This window comes from Oxyura jamaicensis, chromosome 2 (assembly GCF_011077185.1).
Source record: "Oxyura jamaicensis isolate SHBP4307 breed ruddy duck chromosome 2, BPBGC_Ojam_1.0, whole genome shotgun sequence".
In the NCBI taxonomy this organism is placed as follows: domain Eukaryota; kingdom Metazoa; phylum Chordata; class Aves; order Anseriformes; family Anatidae; genus Oxyura; species Oxyura jamaicensis.
Window position 1 is genome coordinate 154,837,757 of NC_048894.1, and position 25,557 is coordinate 154,863,313.

Below are 25,557 nucleotides of genomic sequence, written 5' to 3' on the forward strand. Positions count from 1 at the left end.
TCCGTCAGTGCAATTCACGTGGTTTCGTTTGCACATCCTGAGTCAGAACTGTGCCAGACCTGAAATACTTCTTTCAGTGCAATGAGTTAACAGTAGCCCTTGTTTCCTTGCTCCGTGCCCTTGCTTGGGGGTGAAGTGGGATGTGGGAGTGGGGTTTGAAATGGGGTTTGACTGCACTTAGCATGGGCTGCGCTCCAGGGATGCAACTGGCTGGTGCTTGTGCTAAGCATGGTGTGCATTGTGATGGCTGGACACGGAGACTTGTGACAATAACTAACTACAATAAGACTTGTGTCTTTAGGATCCTCAGTATATCCAGCAGGCGCTGACAAACGTTCTCCTGATGGATGCTGTGGTTGGTGCACTGCAGTCCTCCAAAAGCATATACGCAGCCTCTAAACTGTCGTATTTTGACAGGATGAAAAATGAAGGTCAGTCACACAGCAATGCCACAAAGCCTGCTCTTGTCTCACCATCTGCCTCAGCTTCTTCAGTTTACATTGTGTTTTTCGAGCTTGTTATCTGCAGAAATACAAGATGACCATAGTCTATTGCACTTTGTAGCCATAGTTTGTTTATTATAGCTTTATTTATTTATTTTGTTCCTGTGCATCACAGCCTTAGGTGGTATGTCTATATCTGCATAGGCTGCTGGATTTTTGCTTCAGTTCTTTATTGCTAGGGTGTTGTATGCATGCTTCTCTTACCAGAATTCATACAAATACTGTTTGGGCTTTCATGGTCAGCTGAAGTTAGGGGGAAGAAAAATGAAAAATACTTCTAATTTTAATAAGTGGTGCAGAATCATTCTTTCATAAGAATTACAGATCTTTTTCAGGCTTAAGTATGCACTTTGTAACCTCTTACAACTCTATTTCAGTGCCCATGATGGTCCCCAAAACAACCTCGGAGACATTAAAGCATAAGATCAACCCTTCAGCTGGTGAGACGTTTCCACAGGCAATAGATGTCTTGCTTTATACTCCAGGTGAGGTGGTGAATTTCTCTGTGTTAGCTTTAATTAGCCTATAAAGCAGGTTATCTCTCAGCACCTGGTATGATTCTGTTCACATTCTGACAGCCTTTGGTTGCGTATAGAATACTAAAACAGGAAAATCATTAAAAAAGAACAGTAATACTGCATATTAAGATACTCCAAGGTATACTTTCAAAGTTTTAATTTGCTTTCCTATGTGTATATGTGTTGTAATAGTCTTCAATTATGTGTTAATGCGCTGATTTCCCATTAAGACTTCCACCCCCTTAATTGAGCAGGGTGGAAGAAGGATGCTTCACTATTGATCAATATTCATTCACTGTTCCTTTTTATCTTCCAGTAGGCTCATACAGGGGTGTTTTGTGGAACCACGGTGCAGGGAATAGTGTACTACCTCTTGAAATCCCAGACAGATTTATATTCCTGTGGTTCTCACTGCATCCCGTGCGATCCCATGTCTAATTCATTGCACGTGATTCAAGTCTGCTCCTGAAGAATGCATTATCATGCTTCAAAAAGTATATCAAGAAAGCGTATCAAAAGTTTGATAGTTGGCAAATTTGTACCTCACTGATTCAAAACATGCTAGGAAGAAAAAAAAAGCTAAGGACAAAAGCCTCATATCATTTCAGATGCTTAATTTGGTTTGTTGTGGATCTGATTTTTCAGAGCAGTCATATTCCACTTCTTAATGAGACTTGAATATAAATTCAGCTGTGCACCTCAGGTTTAACGTCTGGAGGTGCTGTACATGAGGAGTTCTGGATTAAATGACTTACACGGGTGTTCTGGCTCAGAAGCACTAAGAATTCCCTAGAGATCCTAACTTCTGCCTCACTCACTGCATGCATTTAGCCAGAAAGTGAAGGAGAAATCCTAGAAATAACTCTCCTTTGCTGCAAGATCCTGATCTAATGAGCTACTAATTCTGGGTTAACTTCATTACCTAGCTAGTGGTCTGATGCAAATTCACATTTAATTCCTAATATTTGGGCAATCTGAGACAAAAGGGAATTTCACAGTTAAGGAAGCGGGCAGGAGGAGCTGTGTTCGTATGGTGGTGGTGAGGGCATGGTTGTGCTTTTCTCTCTTTATAGTATGAAGCTTCTAACCGGAGCTGTCGTGTTGGGGCAGATGGAATGAATGGCTTTCTTAGTTTTATTTCATAGGGCTTAAAAGCCTCCCTGCAGCCCCAGTTAGCTAAGTGTTTAGTCATCAGTGAAAAAAGATTCTCTCTGCTCTGAGTAGCATCGAAGTGTGAGATTACACCATCAGGTGGGCTCAACAGATAGATCAGGAGCACAAATTCATCGTGAACTGTGTCATCCGATCCATTAACTGGAGATGTTAACTGGAGATGGATCGCTCTCTACAGGTACCTCAAGGGAGGCTGTAGCGAGGTGGGGGTTGGTCTGTTCTCCCACGTGCCTGGTGACAGGACGAGGGTGAATGGGCTTAAGTTGCGCCAGGGGAGTTTTAGGTTGGATCTTAGGAAGAACTTCTTTACCGAAAGGGTTGTTAGACACTGGAATGGGCTGCCCAGGGAAGTGGTGGAGTCACTATCCCTGGAGGTCTTTAAAAGACGTTTAGATGTAGAGCTTAGGGATATGGTTTAGTGGGGACTGTTAGTGTTAGGTCAGAGGTTGGACTTGATGATCTTGAGGTCTCTTCCAACCTAGAAAATTCTGTGATTCTATGTAAGTGCCAGGACACGGGTGTGTTTTGTTAGAAAATTGCTCTGCCTACCTGTTTTTTTCCTTGTGTCTCCAAAAGTGGTTTATTTTCTTCTCTGTTTTGTTTCTAGGGCATCTTGACCCTACGGAAAGACCCGACAGTGCTCACCCGAAACTCTGGTGTGCTTTAAACGAGGGGAAAGTGGTGGTCTTTGATGCGTCTACCTGGTCTATCCAACAGCACTGCTTCAGAATGTGCCGCTGCAGGCTGGTGAGACATAACGCATGTCGCGACTGCTGCTTCAGCTTGGTTTTTCTGTTGTTAGAACCTGTGTGACCCTGGATCGTGGGCTAGGCCACGCTGTTACTCATTAAAAGTGGTGGGAGGACATTCAAGTTGTTTGTGCTACGGTCAACTTGGAGAAATGGAAGTTTTTTTTTTTCAGAAAAAAAAAGGAGAGGAAATGGATTTATATTGAAACTACTCAACTGGTAGGAAGTGATGGACTGAGCATTGGTCAGGTGTGCTGGGCTAGTGGTGCGGGCTCTTGGGGCAGGGAGGCTGCTTTGAAACAGCTTGAGTGGAGAGAATCTCCTTAAAGAGAAGTTGAGGAGAGCCTGAAGTGTACAAGGAAAGTCATCTGTGCTGGAGAACTGGAAACTGGGAAAAGCTGCAAGGAAACCAGTGGGTGATTTTGTAAGAGAGAGAACAGTCGAAAAGAAGATGACTAACAACAGATTAAAGAGAGACGCTTGACTTGAAACAAGTAACTTGAAAGAAAGATGATAATGAAAGGGAGAGCTAAACCAGGCTTGGGACCGAGTGAAACACATGCAGAAGAAAGAACAAGCAGCAAAGGAATTGGACAGGGGACTTGCATGGAAGTTGAGAAACATCTTTGTGGATAAATGTGGGAGAAAGGGAAAAGTAAAGCTGATGGTGAGGGGTTGGGGGTGGAGGAAAAGTGGAAATAAAGGGGAGGAGTTGGATGCCAGCATGTTCTGGAGAAGTTTGGGACTTATGGGACTTGGGAGGGAGAGAAATCAAAAGTTTCTGAATGGGGGCAGGATGTTCCGGAGGCAGTAAAGATGATATTTTCCGAGGCACCATTTCTAACTAAAGTAGGAAGTATGTTTATATCAGATGGCTAGTGGAGCTTCTAATCCAGACAGAAATACACTAACCTCTGTGGTTTCCCCTGGCACCATCTGTAACTTTTACTGTGTGTAAGCCAGGAAACACAGCTTTGAGTCAATAACCACGATACATGATTAATCCTAATTACTGGAGGTTAAACTCAGCAGAGGTCTGTCCCTTCTCTACCTCTCTTTCTTTCTCTCTCCCCTTTTCTCCAGCAGAACAAAGGATAGAATACTGGAGTGCTGAGTCTTGATCTTGTTACAGTGTTATGGTAATTACTGTAACTCTTAATGCAGCATTTTTCCATGTTTCATTCAAAAGTGTTTTTCTTCTGAATTGTATTTAATCCTGCTTTCTCTCCCCAGACTTGTATGGTGATGGTAGAACAGAGTCAAGTGTGGATCGGCTCTCAGGACTCCATTATTTATATAATCAACACCCACAGTATGTCCTGCAATAAGCAGCTAAATGATCATCGTTCTGATGTTACAGACATCGTTGTGGAGAAGAAGAACGGGATACCCAGGTATATCTAATTACAATGTTTTCTTCTTAAAATACATTTACAATCAAAAGTGAAAGACTGGAAGAGTCGTGGATGTAAGGAGAATCTTCCTGTGGTTAAATAAAAAGACATTTTATGTAGCTGGAGAAGTATTCATCAGCCTGGGCAACTTCAGCCTGCAGTGCAGGACCCGTTAAAGGTCTAAGTGATGCAGTATGGTGCCTTAATCATTTGACTGAAGCAAGAACAAAAAATTAACTTTGCTCGAGGAAAAAGAGCATATAGGAAACCACTGGCTGATCTGAGATGTTGGAAGGAAAGAGCCTTTCAGAGAGATCTGGACAAATTAGGGGGCTGGGCAGTCCCCAACTGTATGAAGTTTAACAAGAGCAAGTGTCAGATTCTGCACCTGGGTAGGGGCTGCCCTGGACATACGTACAGACTGGGGGATTAGAGGCTGGTGAGCAGCCCCTCAGAAAGGGACCTGGGGGTTTGGTCGATGACAAGCTGAACATGTGTCAAAAATCTTAATCAAAAGTCCTAACAGGCACCGATGTTCAGGAGGATTATAGGGGGTGTTTTCGTTGCACTTAATTCCTCAAGTATGACGTAATCGAGGCTCTAGTTCACTTTGAGGTCTGAATTAGACTGTAATGTTTCCAGTGATACAAAGTCTTTGGAGTATAGTCTTAAAAGACAAGAGAACATATCTGTGCTAGAATACTTCCAAGAGGAGACAAGCAGCTTGAAAGATGGATGCCTGGCTGCAACCCTGTATGTTGCTTGAATGCACTTTTGCTACAAGGATCGAATTGGTCACTTCAGAATGGGATCCAAAGCCCTTCTGATAAGCCAAGTGCCTTCATAAAAGGCAGCTGTCTAGAGCCAGCTATGCAGGGTGTAGTGAGGGAATGAAAAAATGTAGGCCTTTCCTTAGGCACCTAGGTGGGAATGGGATGATGGGATGGACATGCTCTTGTTCATTCAAGGCTCTGGTCACTGCTTCAAATAATTGAACGAGGCTGAGTGTTCACTGCTAAAATGATTTGTGTCTGGCTTTGAAGGGCTTCCAGTCTATGAAGTGAAAAATGTTAATTTGGCTTAGTGTAAAATGTGCTATTTTGCAAATAAGTCTCTTCTGTGTATGAATTCTGTTTTGAACCTGAATGTATGCTCTGCTATTATTATTAATTTTTTATCTGTACCAACAGCGAAGCATACTCCAGCAGCTTAGATGGAACGGTGATTGCTTGGAACATCAGCACTCTGAAAGTTAACCGTGCGTTTCAGCTGCCCTGCCAGAACCTCACTTCTATCAAACTTCATAACGACCAACTGTGGTGCTGTAAGTTCATTACTCAAACAATTAACTTATTTTTTGTTTTAATCTTCACACAATACGCTGTTTTATTAGGCAGAACAACCCATTCATCTCAAACACTGACTTTTGTATATGTGCTATTCTTTCCACTTGGTCTGTTTAAGCTGTCTTCAGCAGGTAAGGCTTCCAAAACACTTACACAGTTGGATCTTTCCTAAAGGTATTGCCCCTCCCACAGGATGTGACTTCTTGCTTCACCCTGTTCGTCTGTCCTTCCCTGTAGATTGGAATGGAAAGCTTTGAGAAAGCCCTTTTAAAGTCTGGAGTGGCAGTGATGTTTGCAAATTCCACATGATATTTTAGCTAGATTTTATGTTATTGGTCTGACTTGGTAATCCTCACACCTGCCTTCTGGCCCTGAACCTGTCATCCCCTCTGCAGAAGTCTAGATAAATAAAGGCAGGATTTATGTTTGGGTAAAGGATTATCTCCTAATACTCCTTTAGATCTCCTAACTCAAAGGAGTTAGGTTTTTCTCCTCTTGTTGTTTTTGGACTCTTAACAGATGTTTGTGCTGCAGAATAGTAACCAGAGTTTAGAGAAAGGACAGATATAAAAAACAGATATTATAAAAAAGAGGAAGAAGAACCTCCAAGATTTCACTGTTGACTTGAGAAACAAGACAGCTGTTAGATGCATCTGTTTTATTTTGCCTGAATTCCCCGTGGTTTGTGACTGTGGAAGAAGCAGGCACTTCTGCTAACAGCGTTTTCTCTTTCATATTGAAGGTACTGCAAGTTGCATACTCGTAATGTCAACTTACGAATTTCGACTACAGATGAAAATTGATTGTCACCTGAAGGATTTGCGTTCATATTTCCTCTGCTTCCAGCTCTTTCCTGAGGTATTACATTTAAATCAAGTCATGCTGTCTCCATGCCACGTTGTGTGGTGTTACAACTGAAAATATAGTTACTTCTCACATTATGCTTCCTGTCAGCAGTGCTGTTAAACACAACTTTCTGTCCTTTTAGAGAAACGAAGTGTGGGCATCTTACTCAGGGAGCAGTGACCTGTATATTTGGAACACCAAAGACTTCACAAACACACCCCAAAAAATACATCTTCAAGATTGCTCTGAGATTACCTGCATGATACAAGTTAAAAACCAGGTGGGAGACATTTGGGCTGTTCTTACTCGTGGAATTCTTTACTAAAGTTTTGTTTGTTTGCAACTCTCTCGGGCTGTCATTAGTTAGCTACTTTACAGGGTGTCTGCACACGTGCTGCTTTGAAAGATGAATTCCTCTTCGAAATCGACACCCAACACAACTAACTGCTGTGACTGTACCCCAAAACGTGTGTCAGGCCAACGCCTCTCATCAGTGATGAAATGCATGGTGTCTTTTAGTAGCCATTAACATTTTCAGAGAACCGTAGAAACTGAAAGTTTAGGTCCCTTGATATTTAATCTAAGGGCTCCTGCAGCTGAGCCTTGGAGAAGGTTAATAGACAAGCAATAAATGCCAATTAGCCTGCCTAGTTTTGTAGACGACCTTTTTCTTGTTTAGTTACCTCATGCATAACTCGACAGAGAGCAGTGGAGCCAACAGCTTCCCCCCTAGCTCTCTCGTTTCCCTGTCACTCCTGGCCCCAGGCTGTGTACCTGCTGGTTGAGTAGTGTCAGAAGCTGTGCGTGTGGCTGTAGTTGTGATACCACATGGACAGGTTTATGTTTAACTCACAACTAAATGGTTAATAGATATCTGTTGGGGCAAAAAACTTCCCCTTCTCAGATTTTCCATACTGCCTTCCTGTAAAATGACTTTTTTCATGGAGTGCCTCTTGAAGCAGGGAGGCTTTCTGTGTATCCAGCCCTTGGCTTGGTTTGTGATCCAAAATGAGAAAAGCTAACCGGTAATTTAGAGGATTGCTAGGAAAGTCAAATCATGAGGCTCTCTTTTGCCCTACTTAGAACTTCTCTTTTCTTTCTCTCATTCCTCACTCAACTCCACCTTAACACTCATATAAAAGAAACAACTGGAAAACATCCCTGTGTGATCCATCTCCTGAACCTGAGTGTTCAACACACAATCTTCCAGCCTGCCTCTGTTGTCCAAGCTTGTTGTCGTGCCTGGAGCACCCACGCTCCTCTTCCTCACAGCCCTGCAGTTATGAGAATTAACTTGTCGCCTGGTAAAGGCTAACAACATATCGTTGGGGTTCTCTGCCACGGGCTTGCTTTTAGGTGCTCTAAAGGTGGACCTTTAGGTGGACCTGGCCTCTACCTGCTCACTGCTCCCCTTAAACACCCTCGCTGTCCCTGGGTCTTGTTTAGGGGTACCAAACAAAAAAAAGGGTATACCTCTTCCTCAGTCTTACCTATTTTTGGACCCGATTTGTGTAAATCTGATTCCATCTTGAATTTGCTGGTTCTGCAGCTTCCTGTAGCAGCAGGTTCCAGAATTTCACGGACAGCTGTCTAAAGAGAAGTGCTTTCTTCTGCATGGAACTAAACTCTTTCTGGTTTCCACATGGGGCCCTTACTTCTCTAGTTGTGGGATTTGTCGAAAAATAGTTCTACATTCTCCTTCTACATTCTCATCTGCACTCTTGTGATCTTTTTGATCTTTTTTTAACCTTAATCTGATCCCTCCTTAGCTGCCTTCTCTCCAATCTAAGGAGTTCTGTCTTTTTTAATCATTTATGACAGCTGAACCTGGCCCTTTGTAGTTTTAGTTACCCTTCCCTGGATCTTCCCTGTGTCCTTGCACTGCATGACCAGAACTGCTCCTAGATGGGGGCAGGCTGAGGTTTATACAGCTGTGAAGTGACCCCTTCTGTCTGTACCGTCTCTGTGGAACCAAAGACAAGTTAAGAGCTTCTTGAAGAATCAAAATCCTTGTGCTCCATTCCATCCACGTGGACGTTAACACCCTCCTGGAATTCCAGCAGGACAATGAGGCAGTTTTACCTCTTACAGAAGCCCTGCTGACTTGCTCCCAGTAGATAATATTAAAAAATATTGTATAATGCTCACCACCAGTAAGAATTTCTTCATTTCCTCAGCGATCTTATTCTCTGTGATGCTCTCTGCTGTCTTTCCAGGGATGGAAGTCAGACGTGTTAGTCTTGGTATTTTATTTTCTGCAAGGATGCTCTTCAGGACCCCTTTCTTTGTAGGGGAAGCCATGAACTCTGATAAATACAGATAAAGGAGATTCTCAGTGTTCCCTTCTTCCAGCTTAGCAAAGGAGAACCATCACTTTATTTTCATGGCAGGTGAAACTCCTGTCTCGACTGTGTCCTCGAACAAAATATATCTAAAAATATTGTTTTATTTTTCTTCCAGATGTGGGTTGGCAGCAGCGGAACATCACAAGGCAAAACCAAAGGGAAGATCTACGTGATCAGCGCTGAGAAGAAGACCGTGGAGAAAGAGTTGGTTGGTCACGCCGACACAGTGAAGGCGCTTTGCTCGGCAGAGGACAGATACGTCCTCAGCGGTGCTGGAAAGGAAGAAGGGAAAATTGCAATTTGGAAAGTTGAATAGTTCAGCTTTTCAAAACTCGTCTGCCTGTGCTGGAAGAAGCGAAGGCCTCAGGCTTTGTTTACTGTAGCATTTTGCATCTATTTCAACCACCCGTCAGTGTTATTTTTGTATTTATTGAGTTATTTTTAGGAGCTCCATTGTTGTAGAACATCAGACTAGAAGTGAATCTCTCCTTGCACCTTGAATTGCACCTGCACGTTTGATAACGACATGGAAATGTGAATAGCGGGGTCCCTGGCTTCCAACTTACCCTATTTTGGTGTGAAGGATCAGAGTTGGAGGCCAGACTCTGTGATGCCAAAGCTAGTGGAGGATAAGCTTGGTAATTCCACAGGAGCTCTTTCTCAGCGATGCATGGATTACCTTAAAAACAAACCAAAAATCTCTTTACAGCCTGTGATAGCTGGAAATGTTCGCAGGAGGGGAAAACCAACAACAACACAGAACCCCATCCATCCAAAAAAACAGCAAGACCCCAGACAAAACACCCAAATGTGTTTGATTTATTGAGTTACTGTAAATGCCCAGTACCTTTCTGAACCAGCAGACTGAGGTGGGAGGACTGCCTGCTACCACTGCGTGTATATTTCTGGTGCTGTTATTGAAAAGGTAGCTACAGGCAGGCTCTCCCTGGTAGCACTGAAAGCTTCCTGCTGGTGAAAGTAAGATACTTGGGTAGCCTCCATCACGTTTCACTTCTTAAACCTGTTCTTCCTGTAAAAACAATGCAGCTGATACTCGTAACACTTTGTGAAACATTTTTTTTTTCATTTGAAGCACTTAATACATGCAGCAGTTCTTTATTATTAGTTTATTGAAAGAAAGTATACAATACTTTCTTTTGGAAGCAACCTTATAGTTGCCGTGTGGACAAATCTCTGCCAGCCCTCTCTTCAGTCACCATTTCTGTAAGCAGAGGAGCTGCCGTTATTTAATGGAGAACCCGCTTAATTTAATTTAATTTTAAAGTTCTGCAAAGTCATCAAACTACTCCTCAAGTACCGGCGTGGGCACCATCAGATTGCAGTCGAAGGGATTCTTTCAAGCAGCATTCCCTGATCTCTTCCTGAGTTGTTTTTTTTTTTTTTTTTCCCTTGATAACAAAATCATCTTCAAGTAAAACAAGAAATCTTTGCAGAATAATTTTATTTGTCTCAGTAAAGTGGAATACAATATTTAAATTATTGTAAATAGAAGGAAAAAAATGGGCTGCTACTTTTTTAACACATGTAAACTGAAACGGTGACGTGTAAACTACTGGAAATGTACTTCATGTAATACTTCTGACTCTTTCGATGTACTGACAAACGGTTTTATCATGTGATGGCAATTGTAATTTTATCTTTTTAGTATTTTTTTCAATTTAAGAATATTAAACACTATATTGATACTCCAGGCCGTCTTTATATCTTGTTCTTTTTCCTTTGTAACCTGGTACACAATTCAAGAATGATTTTTAGCATTGACGTGCATTGTCTGTGTGTTACGGACAATAACTGCCTGCATTCCTCTCTACATATTCTCCTTCCTAAAAACAGCTTCTGCTGCTAATGTGCCCTTTATTGAGCCTCTCACCTGTAACTTTCGGGTTCCTTATTTCCTCCCCAGGCACTTGCCTGGCTGCTGGTGGTAAGTGACATGAATTATTTACCGAATTAAAAGGTTTCTGTGTACGGAAGCACACGAGCCGCTAGTGCAATTCTCAGCTGTGGAGATAGCCCCAGCTGCAGCAACCCGCCTGGCGTTGCCTGAGATCTCATCCCTGCAGGACTCTAAACCTATTTTTGCTTCTTGTGTGGTTCATACCCAGCTTGTCTAAGTGTCAGATGACAAAAACAGTAAATGCCCACTTTTATACTAGTAAATTCTCTAACTAATAGAAGAGTCCAATGTATTTGTTGAATAGCTGCATGACTTACTGACTCGATGTCTCCTTTTCCAAGCACTGCTTTCTTTGCCACCCTCTGTTACTACAGCTGCTGAACACAGGCTTGTAGGAAAGCAGTTTAACACAGTGGACAAAACCGTGCATGGCACAGATCCCTCAGGCCAAATAAGCCCTCCCCAGGAGCCGGAGCAGCAGCAATACCAACTCAGCTGACTTGCAGCACGATGCCATGTCATTTTATCTCCAGGTGCGATGAGAAAGCTCAGGTATGTGTTTTCTTACTATTGCTGATGTGTTCCAGCACTGCAGGCATGGAAGTGAACCTGCACGACCAAGGCGCTGGAGTTTTGCTCGGTTTCAGTCTGTTCTCGTAGTGATGGGGGGAAGGTTCAGGGAGAGGGACCCGCAGCCCCGTTATCCTCAGAGCTGTTCTTTGCTGCAATGCAAGTCGGTGGTGGGCAGCCCACGCTGGACCTGCTGACTGATGCTGCCCCTCAATTTGTGTGTTCTTTGCTCAGCTCTTGCCACCTGTTTAACGCTGGGGTAAGCTGTTTGAAGGGAGACCATCTTCTAGCTGTGTTCATGTAACGCTCAACACCGCGTTGGCCCTTAGTGCTTAAATGCTTGGGTTTTTGTAAACATTTTGCTGAGCCTTTCAAGTCAAAAGCAGATTGTCAGGGGCTCAAAACAAGCTGCCACACAAAGGGGAGAGCTTTATGTTCTGAGATTGTCTTCTCTAAACAGTGTTTAGAGATTGCTATACAAATTGAAAAGCCGGGTTTTACAAGTATTTATAAATAAACTATTGATCAGCCAGGAAGAGTTGCTGCATCCTGCCAGCCTGTATTACAGACAGGTGATATTTCTGTTCTCACTTGCCCAGAGAGGCTTTGGCTCCTCTCTGCCTCTCTCTGTTCAGCTTAACACCAAGTAACTGCCTGCCTGAGGGGACACAGGGACCTCCTGGGCTCTAGGAAGCCCTGTTAAGGAGCAGAGATGCAGCAGGGACCTGTCTGAGCACACTCAGTGGCTCTTTAGCCCTGAGTTGCTGCTGGGGCTGGTCAGCTGCGATGTGAAGCCTTCAGCTCGGTCTGCCCCCACCCCGCATCCTCTGCCGCCTCTTGGAAATACTCCCCGTTTTTTTGGATGCCAGCTGCAGTTCAAGGCTAATTTTGGTCTGGTCCTTCCTGCAGTTGATTGTTCAAGCCGAGGGATGGCGGCATTTGCTTCTGGAAATAACCCACAGGAACTGCGGAGACGGGAGCTGCTTGGAAAGCGGCTCGGTCTTGTGCTGGCTGCCATCTCCCCGATGGGTACGGTGAGGAAACAGCTTCAGCCCTTCAGCCCTCAGTCATGGACTGGTGGGTGGGTGCGCGCAGGAATAGGCCCCTTTCTCTGAGTGACCCCCTTCTGTCGTTTTCTGTAGTGAAAAAGCAGAAACCATCATCTCGCGGCTGCCGTGGCTTGCTTACCTCTTTTCTTTCGGCATCATTTCAGCTGCTGTGCTCCTCCGGGTGCCTGAAGAGCCCGCTTTCCTTTCCAGCATCCCCACCACGACCGCCTGAGGACGCAACACACCTCGTGGTGGCTGCATGGCTTTGCCGTGGATCCTGTCTGTGACCAGGTCAGAGGCCATTTGGGAGCTGAGGATAAGGTAGGGCGTGCTGGATGGAGGCTGCAGGAGTCCCTGCAGGCACCTGGCTTTCCCCACTGCCCGCCACCCTCGGCCCCAGGCTTTGGTGCACTTTTTCCTGCCGTAACTCCCCGCTCATCGCTGTGGCCCCTTTGGGGCCAAGTCCCTGCCCTGTGGCTCCCCCTGCCCCTTTTTGGTGCCCCTCCTCCCTTTGACACAACCTTGTCTCCACACTGGGCTTGTTTCTTTGCTGCTTTTGCCTCCCTCTGGCCTCCTCAGTTTTAATCACAGCAGGAGAGGACACGAAGAGAGGCCAAAAATGAACCAAACACTGCCTGGGCATCACGTTTTCTGAGCTGCTGCTCCTGAAGTAGTTCCTTCAGGAGCAATCACAGACCAAATCCATCAAGTAAACTGCTGGAAATCCAAGTGGGAAAATGATCTTCGTGCTGCAGGTTTAACCCTGCAAGTTGGCCTTTGTCATCTGAGACAGACGTCCCTCCAGCTTTCCCCTCGTCACCTGCAGAGCACGAGTGGTTAATTAGCTTGGATGTGAGCTGCTATCTTTGGAGGCTGCTTGTGGTTGGTTTCAAAGTAAAGCCTGACCCTGGTTCCTGCAGCAATGATCCCATTCTCCCCTGGGCCGGGGGTCTCACACCACATTAAAGCAGAGGAGAGGCTGCTGTGCAGGTAAGGGAGGGAGGAAGCTGTCCCCTAAACTTCCTTTGCCCTTGTGGTGCTCTCAGCAATGGCATTTGTTGGCTTCGCAGGTGGCTGCCACCCCTCGCCTCTCCCTGGGAACGCACAGCACTGAGGGCAACCAGCAAAAAAACAGGCGTGCAGCTCTCCCAGGCTTCAGCACGTTGCTCTTCCACATGCATTCCCTTCCTCCTAGACCCAAACGTGAAACTGTGTCACAAAAAAAGTGCCCCCACCCGAGCCCCCTACAGACAACGCAGGAACGCGAGCCCCAAACTCGTACTGAAATGTTTATTAAGATCGAACTTCAGAACAACGGATTGGAACACAACGTCTCGTGAAGCAGAATATCTCTAAATTGATTTTTGTTTGTTTTCTACGCATAAATGAAAAAAAAAAATCAAGATTATACAAAAAGAACAGAAAGTGCAGAACACAATAAAACAGTTCTCATGCAACAAATCTTTTCGGTTTTTTTTTTTGACCTTAAAACAGAAAATTTAAGCTCAACAGTGTAGAAATAAAAAACATACATACATTATGCCGTCTATGCACTCAAACATTCATCTGTGACATTGCTTTTCTTTATCCCTTTTTCCTCATAAAACTTAACATTATGTGTTTAACACATGCTTATAAACATTGCTAAACTCAGCAAGAGCTATTATAGTGCCCCAACTTAATAAGTTGATAAAAAAGTAGTTGTCATATGGCCAGTTCACAAAGGAACTAAATATTCTTTTTATTTTATTTTTTTTCCGCTATGAGATGCCTATACGCAGCTTTCTGTTAACATGAGGCATTTAAAAGAAGCTGGTCATTTGGCTACCAAAAGGGCTTAGTGTTCATGTTACACCAGAAAGAAAATACTCATCGGGAACTGCCAACGTGGGAAGAGAGAAGGGTCCTCCTGGTTTTGGGGCTATTTGCTACCATTTGGCTATCGCTGAGGATTGAATGGGTGCAGGCGACGCCTGGCTGAGCGAGGCAATGCTCCTAGAGCTCCACCCACAACTCTGAAATTTCTGAAACTGCTGAAATTTCAGAACAACGTGGCAGAGCGTGCCAAAGGGAGCCTGTGTAAAGCTTTAGCAGGTCACAACTGCACCAAAAGCCTTTGAATTTGAGAAGAAAATGGAATTTGAGAAGAAATTTGAAAATACTCTTTTTTTTTTTTTGGGGGGGGGGGGGAAAATTTTGCCAGTAAACTGCCGTAATTTCGTTCAAGGCCAGAGTGCTCGTGTTTCCCCGTGCGAGGCTGAAAGCCCGAGCCCCTCGGTTATTATCTAACGCCATCTCTAACTGGCCAGGCTGCTGAGCTCTGAAACAAACCGGCGGCTGGCAGCTGAGCTGCTGCAGCTCGCCTCCGCGCAGCGCTTGTTCTGGATGCAACATGAGAAACAGAAAACTTTGGGTAGCTCCCCTGGTTCAAATGACCACTTTCAACGCGCGTTACAAACGTTCAGCTTTAGTCGTTTAAGAATAACAGCTAGAGGACTCTCTGTAACCATAAAAGTTTCCGCAAAGAAAAATAACATTTGGTATTTCTTCTACACAGTCATTAACAACATCTCTGTGCAACATTTGGTGTTCATTAACATTTATTTGGCCTAGGAAAAGGAAACGAGGACAAAACAGCTGCAAAGAAAACCAACTTCTCTTTCACGATAGATACTTCAGATGCCGAAGCTGCTACATGTGCTTGGGATATCATGCAGGAGTTTACTTTGTGATTTAAATAAGGTGTATACGTACAGCTGAGCCCGTCGCGCAGCAGGCAAGGGCGAGGGAAAACCTGGAAGAACTCAGTTGAAAACCTTGCTGAGTCCAGTGACGAAGAGCACAACCACCTCAAAAACCTCTCGGGGCTCGAACTAGAATTTGTCACAGAGACTGAACCGGCGTCGCCCTGGGCTCCCGAGGCAGCATCGTGTGTTTCAGGGAGCGCGAACCTCTGCTGGATTTCCTGGCTTCCTCCCTCCTGATGCTGAACAACCCCCATCTTTCCGTGACTGCTTATTGCCAGCGCTCGCAAACGACCAGAGCCGTGTTCTGAAAAGGCTATGGAGGTAATAAATCTCTCTGAACGTCACCTAACCAGCAGGAAGGGAAACATTCCTAAGAAATTATTGCTTCTGGAATCTCAAATTGCCAGCCGCAAACAGTTCAGGCCCGACTGCACCCTTGTGATAACGCAGCGGTGCAAAATCCTCGCTACGCCTCGCTGAGCGGATCGCTTTGAGCTTCTCTGCCTTCCCGTAGATATTCCTACCCGTGCAGCTCACCGACCGCAACGTCCTCGTGAAACGCTCGAGAAACTGAGCGCTACCGGTGCCTGGTGCAGAGGTGCTGGAGGTCAGAAAGACCGCAGCTAAAAGCATAAAAATTGTTTACAGTATAGAGGAACTCGGAATGAAACCACTGCACCTCAGACGACTGCATGAAGGTCCCGGGACACGGAGCACACAGGATGAGCTCGTACAGTAATACCAGCAAACAAAAACGACACTTCTTATCACCAGGAGTTAAAAAAAAAAAGCCCCCTCAACTCTCTTCTGCAACAAAGACACAAAATCCTACTAGTTAACCTTTTAGTTAAGACAAAACCCATCTTTTCTGTATCAAAATAAAGGTAAGGGACGCATCTAGACACAAACGAGTGCCTGCTGGACCCTGAGCAGTGCCGGGGCTAGGGAGAAAACTCTCATAAATTCCAGAAAAAGCATTACTCTGAAAGACGTCAGAAACCATCGCTGGCGAGCGCGCTGGAAGTCAGCGCGGTGGTTTCGCGGGCTGGCCGAGGCACAGAAGGAGATACTTTGGCAGGGGCTGCCCCCAGTTAATCCTTCTGGCAATACTACAAATACTTCAGCCTGTTTACAATGGATAATTATTTCCTTTGGCTTTAGAGGGCAGTGAAATAGAGCTTCCTGCTACAAAGCGGTGTGCGTATTTATGTGTTGTGAACGGTAATTAAAGAACCCCATAAACAATCCCAAATCTGGCTTTTTATGTCCAATTCTTTGAAACGAGGCTCAGCAAAACGCCGGCTGGGACAAACCGGCCCTGCTCTGCCTGCGACTGAACCCCCCTGGGCTGGAAATGTCGTTCTCCCTCCTCACATCTTGCCCCGACCGAGAAAGCGAAATAAAAGCGTGATCTCACCCCCCCAAAACTGTTCCGCGTTCCCTCTGTGGGGTGTGCAGCGAGAGGGAGCTTCAGCATCTCCTCCCCGTTGGACCTTGGGGAGCTCGGCCGTGCTGTGAAAGAAATCTTGGCTCACAAGGGTGCTGCGTGGAGCAACGGCGGGCTGAATCAACGAGACCACGGCCGGTGGGGAAGCGGGGTAAGGCTGGCACTGAGCAGAAGGTGCAGGTTTTCAAAGCGCAGAAGAACCTTTTGAGAAATTGAGATTAAAGGAAGGAGTAACTCGACAGCGCTCATTGAACCCAGAGCAGAATCTTCGGGAAGCTTTCAGAGTAAAATGTTAAAGCCACTTTGAAACGTCTAACTCGGTTTGTATTTTACACGAATGCCAGCTGGAGGGCGAAATACAACACGCATCTGTTAGGTGGGAATATCACCAGAATATATTAAATGTAACGGAGATGATGAAGTTCACGGCAGAAGTCCAGTTAAAGCGTTTCTCACAACTGATTTCTTCAGTAAGGTCTCGTATTTTTCAGTAGTACTACTCCCCTGTCCGAACACAGTTCACAGTATGTGTTCTAAATAAGAAAAAAAATCTCCTTAAAGAAAAAAAAAAAAAAGACTTTTTTTTTGAGACACTTGAAAAAAAAAAAAAAAGTCCTGTGCGATTACACAAACTTAGCGCTCGGCAGTTTGGCCGGCCTGAAAACGACATCGTCCCCCTTGACAGCATACGGACGGCGGCACCGACCGCAAGCCTTCGGCGGCCAAGCACACCGCATGCCACCACGACTTCGCCGGTGACGCCAGCCGAGACTGCACGTCGACTTCAAACATACCAAAACATACATTTCTTAAATACATCCGACAATTCAAGTAACGTATTAAAAACTGCTTTTCATTTGGAAATACATGTATAGTTTTTCTTTCGGCTGCCTATCTTGCGGCATGCGTTTTTGAAGTACTGTGGTATCAGAAGTTTGAGGCAGCAGGAATCTGACGACGAGCTGTGCGGTTTGTCTGCTTAGCGCACGGCTTGACTGCAGCCCGTAGGTCCATGCGAAAATGGGTAAACAGCATCACAAAACACTTCTCAGAAGACGCCAGATGGAAGTTCGGGTTCTGAAGTTGCTTTAAATGGCTGCTGGATCTCTGAGCTTTGTCTGCCCGTGGGCTGGGGGACTGCCAGCGATCCAAATCGGATTTTAAATCGGATTAGCGCGACTCTTTTAAGCTCTTCACAGCAAACGTCTTTGCACCGCAGCTACGTCCTGAATCAAGGAAGGGGGCACGGAGGTTGCGCTGCCAGAACTGGTACAGCAGCTCGGGAGAGCTCCAGCCTACAAGTCCTCCGACACACGGACTGGAACAGCAACACGTGCTTGTGGATTGGATTTTAAGGCCTAAAAACTGTTTCCGACACAGATTTTTACGCAACCAGACTATGCCAGCAAGTTCCAGAGGTAGGCCTTCGTTGTTGGACTGACACTGTGCCCTTACCCCGGCTGCCACGTTCCCAGCCGGGAGGTTAAAGGATCAGCAAAAGTGCAATCAGGCAACGGCTTTCCTTTCCCCACGAGTGAGAATTCGCACGCCCCATCCCACGAAGCCCACCCCAGAGACACCCTTCCCCACGGCGGCTTCATCCAGAGACGATCAGGTTTAAATGCCAAGAACACCTCAGAGCTCACCGGCACACGAAACTCCCGGCCGAGAATTGTCACAGCGTTATTCCAATGCCATTCGTAAAGCTCAGCACTTGTGCTCAAAACCCGCGAGCGCCGACCGCCTCTCCCAGCCGCCGCTCCGTCCACCTCTGGGTCACATCACGCACCCAACGCCACCCGCCTGGGACAAGCAGCAGACGTGGGGGTAGTTGTTGAACAGTATGACTAAAAGGGCTCACAGCAGTTTCTTAGAAACCGCCGCGATTGCCTTTGCTTGTTGTTGGTTTTTTCTTGAAAATAAAACTATTCTGCAGTAATTGCACTAACAAAACCATGAAACCTAAAATTAACGTCCAAGAACTGTAGCTGTCGGACCAATAACACGCTCCTGAAAAAAACTGATCAAGGTGTCAAAGCGTTTGCTTCAGCTACTGCACTAGTGGAATCTGAAATGTTCAGACAAAAAAAACGGCAAGAGACTAGGAGGCGAGTTAGCTTCCATTTTCAGTTAGTTTAAAAACAGCTGAGAACTTAATTTTTTCTAACTGCTAATTGTATACACTGTGAGTCTCATGCAGATTAATAAAACTTATTTGAAACCTAAATGTATTTGTAATAAAAAAGTGTTCAGAAATGACATTTCTAAGTTGTAGAGAAAGCAATTAGCATCATAGCTACCTGTTCAAACCTATATTAAGGACTACAGAATTTCATTTACATTTTTGCATGAAACTGCCTTTTCTTCTGCAATTTTAGCTACAAGTTGTGAAGATCCTAATTTGTTTTCCTGGAAAAAAAAAAAAAAAGAGTTCTCGATCCTGCACCTGCACTCCCTGGAATGTGGTGAACACACGGCGGCCTCACACGGCTGACTCGCTCTCCAGCTCTGACGCGGCGGTGCCCTTGCGCGTGAGCTTCAGGACGGTCGGCTTCTCCGCGCTCGTGCTGCTGCCCTCGGTGGTCTCTGGAGGACCCAGTCCTTTCTGCTCTTCCTTCGGCTCTTCATTGACTTCGGGGTATATCACCAAGAAGGTGGCTGTCAAAAACCCCAGGAAGGATCCCACCGAAGCCACCATGGGAATGACTCTGACCGTGCCGACCACATCCACCACGCCGCCAAGGGCGGAGGCCACGAGGATCTGGGAGATGTAAACCTGACACGACAGAATCGCACAGTCTATGCCAAATCCTCGCTTGGAGTTCCCAGGGCTGTGGTGAATGTACTGGGAAAAGACAAGAAATGTGTTAGGAGGCAAAGCAAAGCAGGAAATCAAACATTTAGACTAGTATCTTCCTTGAATATCTCAGCCACGTGGTCACCTTTATCCCATGCCTAAAGCAACAAACTCCTCATCTCCTTATCAAAACCTCCTAATCTCCAAGGCAGATATTTACTGTGGCACCCCTCGTGGGACTTTGGCTCCAGGATTAGGTTTCCTAAAAAAAATCTACATGGAACCATTGGTGAAAATTATTTCCGATTTTAAAAGGCATCTCCCTTCCAACCCCAGCGTAGAAACGTGTTATGATAACTAATCCTCACGCAGTCTGTAATCCAAATGTCACGGTGCTAAGAACTGGGCCGTAAAGCTGTCCTCATTTCCAGCAGCAGCAGGTTGCCTGACATCTCCCCACACCCTGAGCTGCAGGTCCAGACTCACCTCAAGATCGAAGACTGCCAAGAACCGCACTAATGCTACCCTACGAGTGGCAACCACCATGGATATAATAAATACTCCAATTATTATTTTCTCTCTCTATCTACCATACGCACGCAAATCCTTTCATATTTCAGCACAGGCTAAAGCAATCGCGACCCCGCTGAGCCCACTTCACATTAAATTCCATCTGACTTAAGGAGCAACTCTTGCTGTTTACTGTCAAGGACGAATCTGTGCTTTGGCACGTGTCCCATCAAAGCAGGTGTCTCAAATAACTGGATTTGGTACATCTCCTTTGTCACTTCGATCTTCGGAGAAGCGTGAATCACAGAATTGTAGGGGTTGGAAGGGACCTCAAGAGATCATCGGGTCCAACCCCCCTGCCAAAGCAGGTTCCCTAGAGCAGATAAATGCTCCGCCTTGATCAAAGTATTCCACATACCTCTTTAATCTCATGGTATTGTCCCAGAAGCGCGTAGGGGCAGTAGGAGATACTCATGGAGACTATTCCCATCGTGCTGATCATTATCATGGTGACGTACACGTTGGGGAACATAGCCATCACTGCAGTGCCAAGAGAAAAACCCAGTGTGCCCAGGATGTAGATCACCTTTATGCTAAGGTCGTAGTTGTCTAAGTATTTCTGCAACAAGGCTGCAAAAGATCAAGAATCAAACAGATGCCAGCTTACTTGGTGAGCTTTTATGGTATCGACATGGCCGGGGTAGTTTGACATGCTGTTCAGGATTTGCATGCTCACTGCATATTTGGCAAGGCTTAGCATCGCTGCTCAGCCCTCACTGGGAAAAGGAATTATTGCTGCTTCAGAGATGGGAACTAACGAGCTCAGGGACTTGCCCAAAGCCCTGCTACGAGTCTGCTGCACAATTCAATAACGTGAAACTCAATCATGCCACGGTCCACTCCGTGGAAGCCCATTCATTGATATTATCTATTTATTAAACGTCACCGATGCGGCCGTACACCGAGCACAGAGCTCTTTCTAATGCAAACGCCATTTGCTAGATGAAATGATCAGATGATTGAAGTTTTCAGCCGTATTTCAGTTTGTGTTCAGACACAAGCTCCCTGCCTGAATTTCGATTTGACAAATCTCAACGAAGAGGCAGCCCCCACGGTACTGATCTGTGCAGGCGTGCCTGCACGCGGGGGTGTAAAAGGCAGAATTTAAGTCTGTCAGAAGCTCTCAGTTTCAGAGCCTGTACTCCAAGCCTACATTGTCATGAGAAAGCGAGAAAGAGACTTTCAGAAATATGTATTTCTGATTTTCATTTCAAAACCGTCCTGGTTGTGCAGTCTCTTACCTGAACAAACGGCAGCAGTAGCAGCATAAATCACCAGCCCCCAGCATCCCATCTGAACTCCCGCGTTGTAGGCATGTAACTCCGTTGAATTGGAAGGGGCCTGCACCAAACGCAAATACAAAGACATTTTCTTTTGATGAGCGCACCTCAGAAACCATCGGCTCCAAGCAGGTCTGCAAACGGCAACTCCTCTCTTACCTTTGGATCACCCTGAAAGATGACCTGGCCCATGAAGTCCGTGTAGAACACAGCTTCAGCAATGATCGAGAACCACGTTAAGAGGTGACAAACGCACAGTCTCAGCAGCTCCTTTGGCATCTTCAGCATCGACAACCACAAGAGTCTGACAGTGGTTTCAGTTTCCCCCTCCTCGCTCTCGGTGTCTCCGCTCGAGTTTGTCGTGCCGCTCTGGTTCCTGTGCCGGCACCTCTGCCGCTGCCGCTTCTGCATGTCGTAGATGTCGTTCATGCTGCGCGAGGACTTTATCAAGACGATGGCGTTGGCTCGACGGAAGCGATAGCGGTGAGAGCCGATTTTGCCATAGTAGGAGAAAGTGTAAGAGGGCTGCCGGTAGAACATGTGCCTCCGCCTCCGCATGGAGTTGCAAGTGCTGGACTGCTTCATGCCTATTCTAGCGTGGCCGTTGAGGAACTCTTTTCGTAGGGAGCCGTTCACGTTTGGGACTTTGTCTTCATTTAAGCGATTATCGAGCAACATTTCCTCCTCCTTCTCGTTGTCCCTGAGGAAAGGAGACAGGTGGTTCAGTTTGGACTTCATCATCTCTTGGCTGGTGTTGTGGGGGGTGTTTGGATACGAAGCGTCCTGAAAAATGGAGGGTTCGATGTCATGCAGGAAAAGCAGCTCTGATTCGATTTCCAAAGTGGCGTCGGGCATGTGCAGAACGGAGTCGCTCTTACTCCTCACAATGTTCACCTCAAGGAACTCCATGTTGAGATCGTGCTCGGACTGAACCTCGTCGTGGAACATCGAGGCTCCGTACGGCTCCTCCTCACTGATCACATTCAGCCGATTCAGAGGCGGGAGGCTGCCGCTGAATTTGACACTAGAAAGGGTGTCTCCTTCGTCGTCAATCCTGTCCTGCTGAGGGTTATATTGCTCCTCTTCAATGCTGAAAAGGTGGAGAGCAACGGAGACTGAGAAAATAATGGCTGCAAAGAAGAAAAGGACTTGCTCTTGAGATTTAAAAATAACACCCAAGAAGGTCTGTGTCCAGTCCAGCCCTCCTAACATGTAACCGATTGCTCCTCCGAGACCTGTGCAAGAGAAAACGGAGTTATGTCAATACGCACTGCCAAAAAAACACATTAAACCTGACAGCTGCTTACATCAGACAGCTTTAACAAAATGTAAATGAAAGTTTCGTTGGTTTTCGGTTCACAAGATGATGACAGATAGGGCTATTTCTTTGGTAAAATGCCTTCTTTGTGACACATGGATATGCTCTAGCTCTGGACAACCTGAGGGCTGCAGGACTAAGTTCTGCTGCCCTTCCAGTTTCCACGCATCCATAAAGACACGGAGGAGTAAATAAACAAGATGCTTTTGTGCAAAGCTATGTTTTTTGGGGCTGTACAGCTGCTACCGTATAGGAGAAAAATGGTAAATAAAGGAAGGACTGCGTAAGTTTGGAGGATACATCTTTGGATTCACGTCTTTGAAGGAGTGCGGCTGAAAGGTGCAGCAGTGACTCTGCTCCTCAGTTTGTAGGTGACCACCCTTTTCTCGCACAGGTAATGCATACAAGGTTCATTAACAAGTACGGCGCTTGGGGAAAAGAACATAAACCTACGGTTAAGTAACAGACTTGCTCCAGTTTGCTACTGCTCAGTTTTGTCTACTCAACCTAAGTTTCAGGGCAGGGAATATCCCATTTTGGCTACATGCTGAAAGCCCTACTTTTAACCAAGTGGTTTAAAAGCTTTATAATCCTAACCACCACCTCGTTGCTTTATGCCACGAGCTACATGCTCTTTGCTCTTATCTTTCATACTACGTAACTAATTTTTCTGTTCTGTGCCCGGTGGTCCTTATGGCTATTTCCTCCAAGACAGCTGCACTACGAGCTTCAGTACGAGTAAGGAAATGGTAAAGGATGAACAAACAAGCAGAGAACTCAGGAAAAATCAATTCAGCCAAAACTCGGTCATCAGAAAGGGAGGACAGCTGCCAAGACATTAACTAGCCACGTACCAGCTGAAAAGGCGTGGATGTTAAGGGCCATATCTTGTTCTTCACTGTCCACCACGTCCAACAGGTACGCCCGAATTGGCCCTTCCGTTGCATCGGCGCAGAAGTCCAGCACCACAACGCCAAGCACCGTGAGAACTATACCGATGGGCTGCTTGTCCGGGACGTCGCCAATAGCCAGACCTGAGGGAGAACAGGAGAGGAATCTGAGCACGTCGGCCCAAAAGCAAACACTGCAAAGAGCAAGGTTAATCTTACGAGAAAGGTGGCCAGCACACTTACTGGAAACATTGCTTTGCAGAATAAACTGGCAATTTTAACTCTCTGGCACAGCCTCATGGAAGGTCTGGGGCAGAAGATTATGTTTTTACACTTGGAAGGCTGACAGTTATTTTTCAAAATGCTATTTTTAAAGTGTCTCTTAGCGCTTTGCTTGCGTTGGAGATTTTTTCATGTTCCTCGTCTATTTTCCTCCAAATGCTGAAGGCTGTTCTCATAAAAGACAGCCACGGTGAGAGAGGAGAGCCTCTGAACGCAGAATGACAAACCTCATCTCTTGCCGGAGAATTTTTCATAAAACTGATCGTTGACAAAGGCGTGAATTACTTGAATCAGAGGGGTTTAGTTGTTAGACATGCAAGAGCGATACAAATATTAGTGTAACCGGTGTAGATGGACTGTGGAAAGAGATGATCTGACTACAAAATAGATCTGGAGAAGACCAGGGAACGTATCTCACTTCTGCTGAGTTTGCTCCAGGCTCCCGTGGGAGAGGCACAGCAGCGTTCCCAGTGCTGTTCTGAAGGGGTTATTCTTTCAAAATCTACCACAACATCCCAGGAACGGATGCCTAACGAACACGGATCACTTTCGCAATGCACTGCAACAACCTCTGCATTTAAAGAAGTTTCACTGAGCAGAAGTAGCTGTGGGTATCTGAAACGTGGGTTTTCCAGAGAGCTATGCCATAAACTGCACTGATGTGTAAGGAAGAATAGGAGAAAAGGCAACAACCGTATTTTGAGCTGATTGATTAGAGGGTGAGATACTTCAAAATAAACCTATAAATGGTGCATTAGCTTCTGCCCTAAGCCAAGGTGAGGAAATAAGAGCTCCTTGTCAATTAAAATCTTGCAGTAGGGCTGCAGTCTAGTATTTTGCCTGCACCTGGAGCTGGAGGAGTAAGTCTTGGTGACACAACAAGGACGCACCATTGGTACCATACGAGAGCAATTCAAATAATTGATATTTATTGCTCGGGTAAATTCAGAACACCATAAGCTAAAACCTTGTTCATCTGCACAGCTTGTCCACTGCGCTTTGCAGAGAACTGAAAGGCTTCATTTGTCAATCCAACCTGGCTTTGAAAAGGGAACGTGCTGAGCCAAGGCAATGTTCCGCTCACTTCCCTCAATTAGTACAACTTTTTCACAATAGAGCTGTACCTAACCCCCCAAAAAAATGAGAGCCAAGAGGATATTATTAGGTGTTAAGTTCCTTTCATTTGCATCACAATGTAAACATTTCCCAAATGTACTCGCTGTCACCTCTCTTACACTAAATTTACAAAAGAGCCTTAGATGGGAGATTAAGTTCTGTAGTAAACCATGTTCAAGGAGAACTATTTTTACCAGCTTTGATGGGGGCTCAGGAAAAATTATTTTCCCACATGGTTTTTGATAAACAAATATTAACCGTGCTCTGGACTTTTTCAATGCCGGGTCTAAGAAAAGCACAAGAAAAAGTGAAAAGATAATTTTTGAAATAATGCTGGAAACAGGATGTGTTGCCAGATATGCATTAAAGGGAAAACGGATCACAACAGGAAACATTTCCCTGTGAACAGGTTGCTACAATTTTCCCATGTCAAGGATCGCCGAAATTCATCTCGGCGACTGCAAACATTCTGCTGGCAGCCGCGGCGTGAATAACTCCGCAGCAAACCCTACAGCTCCTCCTGTACAACACTTAGCACAGCTCTGACTTCGGAGCAAGAGTAAAAACGTTTAGGGTGGACAGCTCAAATGCGGTGTTGCCGAGATTTCTAGTGACTTTAACACTGAATTATCCGACTGCTTATCGTTACAGTCAGTTCTTACATAAAAATCCTGAAGTAGCAATGTTAGCAGGAGATAC

General features: G+C 45.5%; 2 protein-coding genes across 6 annotated transcripts in view; one reads left to right on the forward strand and one right to left on the reverse strand.

The window, feature by feature from the left end:
- DENND3 (DENN domain containing 3) overlaps window positions 1–10,585 on the forward strand; it is a 36,520-nt gene extending 25,935 nt beyond the window's left edge. Inside the window, exons 16-23 of one of the 2 annotated variants that reach the window (XM_035318565.1) lie at window positions 302–431; window positions 881–988; window positions 2,802–2,941; window positions 4,177–4,337; window positions 5,528–5,661; window positions 6,426–6,541; window positions 6,672–6,848; window positions 7,074–7,213. In XM_035318565.1, the coding sequence (XP_035174456.1) occupies window positions 302–431; window positions 881–988; window positions 2,802–2,941; window positions 4,177–4,337; window positions 5,528–5,661; window positions 6,426–6,541; window positions 6,672–6,848; window positions 7,074–7,160 (1,053 nt within the window). In that variant the 3' untranslated portion in view covers window positions 7,161–7,213. Of the gene's footprint in view, window positions 1–301; window positions 432–880; window positions 989–2,801; window positions 2,942–4,176; window positions 4,338–5,527; window positions 5,662–6,425; window positions 6,542–6,671; window positions 6,849–7,073; window positions 7,214–8,989 lie in introns of those variants that run through there. The other variant, XM_035318564.1, reaches the window with a different exon arrangement.
- A 6,690-nt stretch (window positions 10,586–17,275) lies between these two features.
- SLC45A4 (solute carrier family 45 member 4) overlaps window positions 17,276–25,557 on the reverse strand; it is a 70,853-nt gene continuing 62,571 nt past the window's right edge. For 3 of the 4 annotated variants that reach the window (XM_035317203.1, XM_035317202.1, XM_035317201.1), the window contains 5 exons: window positions 23,425–23,604; window positions 21,412–22,487; window positions 21,214–21,313; window positions 20,331–20,542; window positions 18,520–19,450 (listed from right to left, as the gene is read on the reverse strand). In XM_035317203.1, coding sequence (XP_035173094.1) covers window positions 19,088–19,450; window positions 20,331–20,542; window positions 21,214–21,313; window positions 21,412–22,487; window positions 23,425–23,604 — 1,931 coding nt within the window. In that variant the 3' untranslated portion in view covers window positions 18,520–19,087. Of the gene's footprint in view, window positions 17,924–18,519; window positions 19,451–20,330; window positions 20,543–21,213; window positions 21,314–21,411; window positions 22,488–23,424; window positions 23,605–25,557 lie in introns of those variants that run through there. The other variant, XM_035317204.1, reaches the window with a different exon arrangement.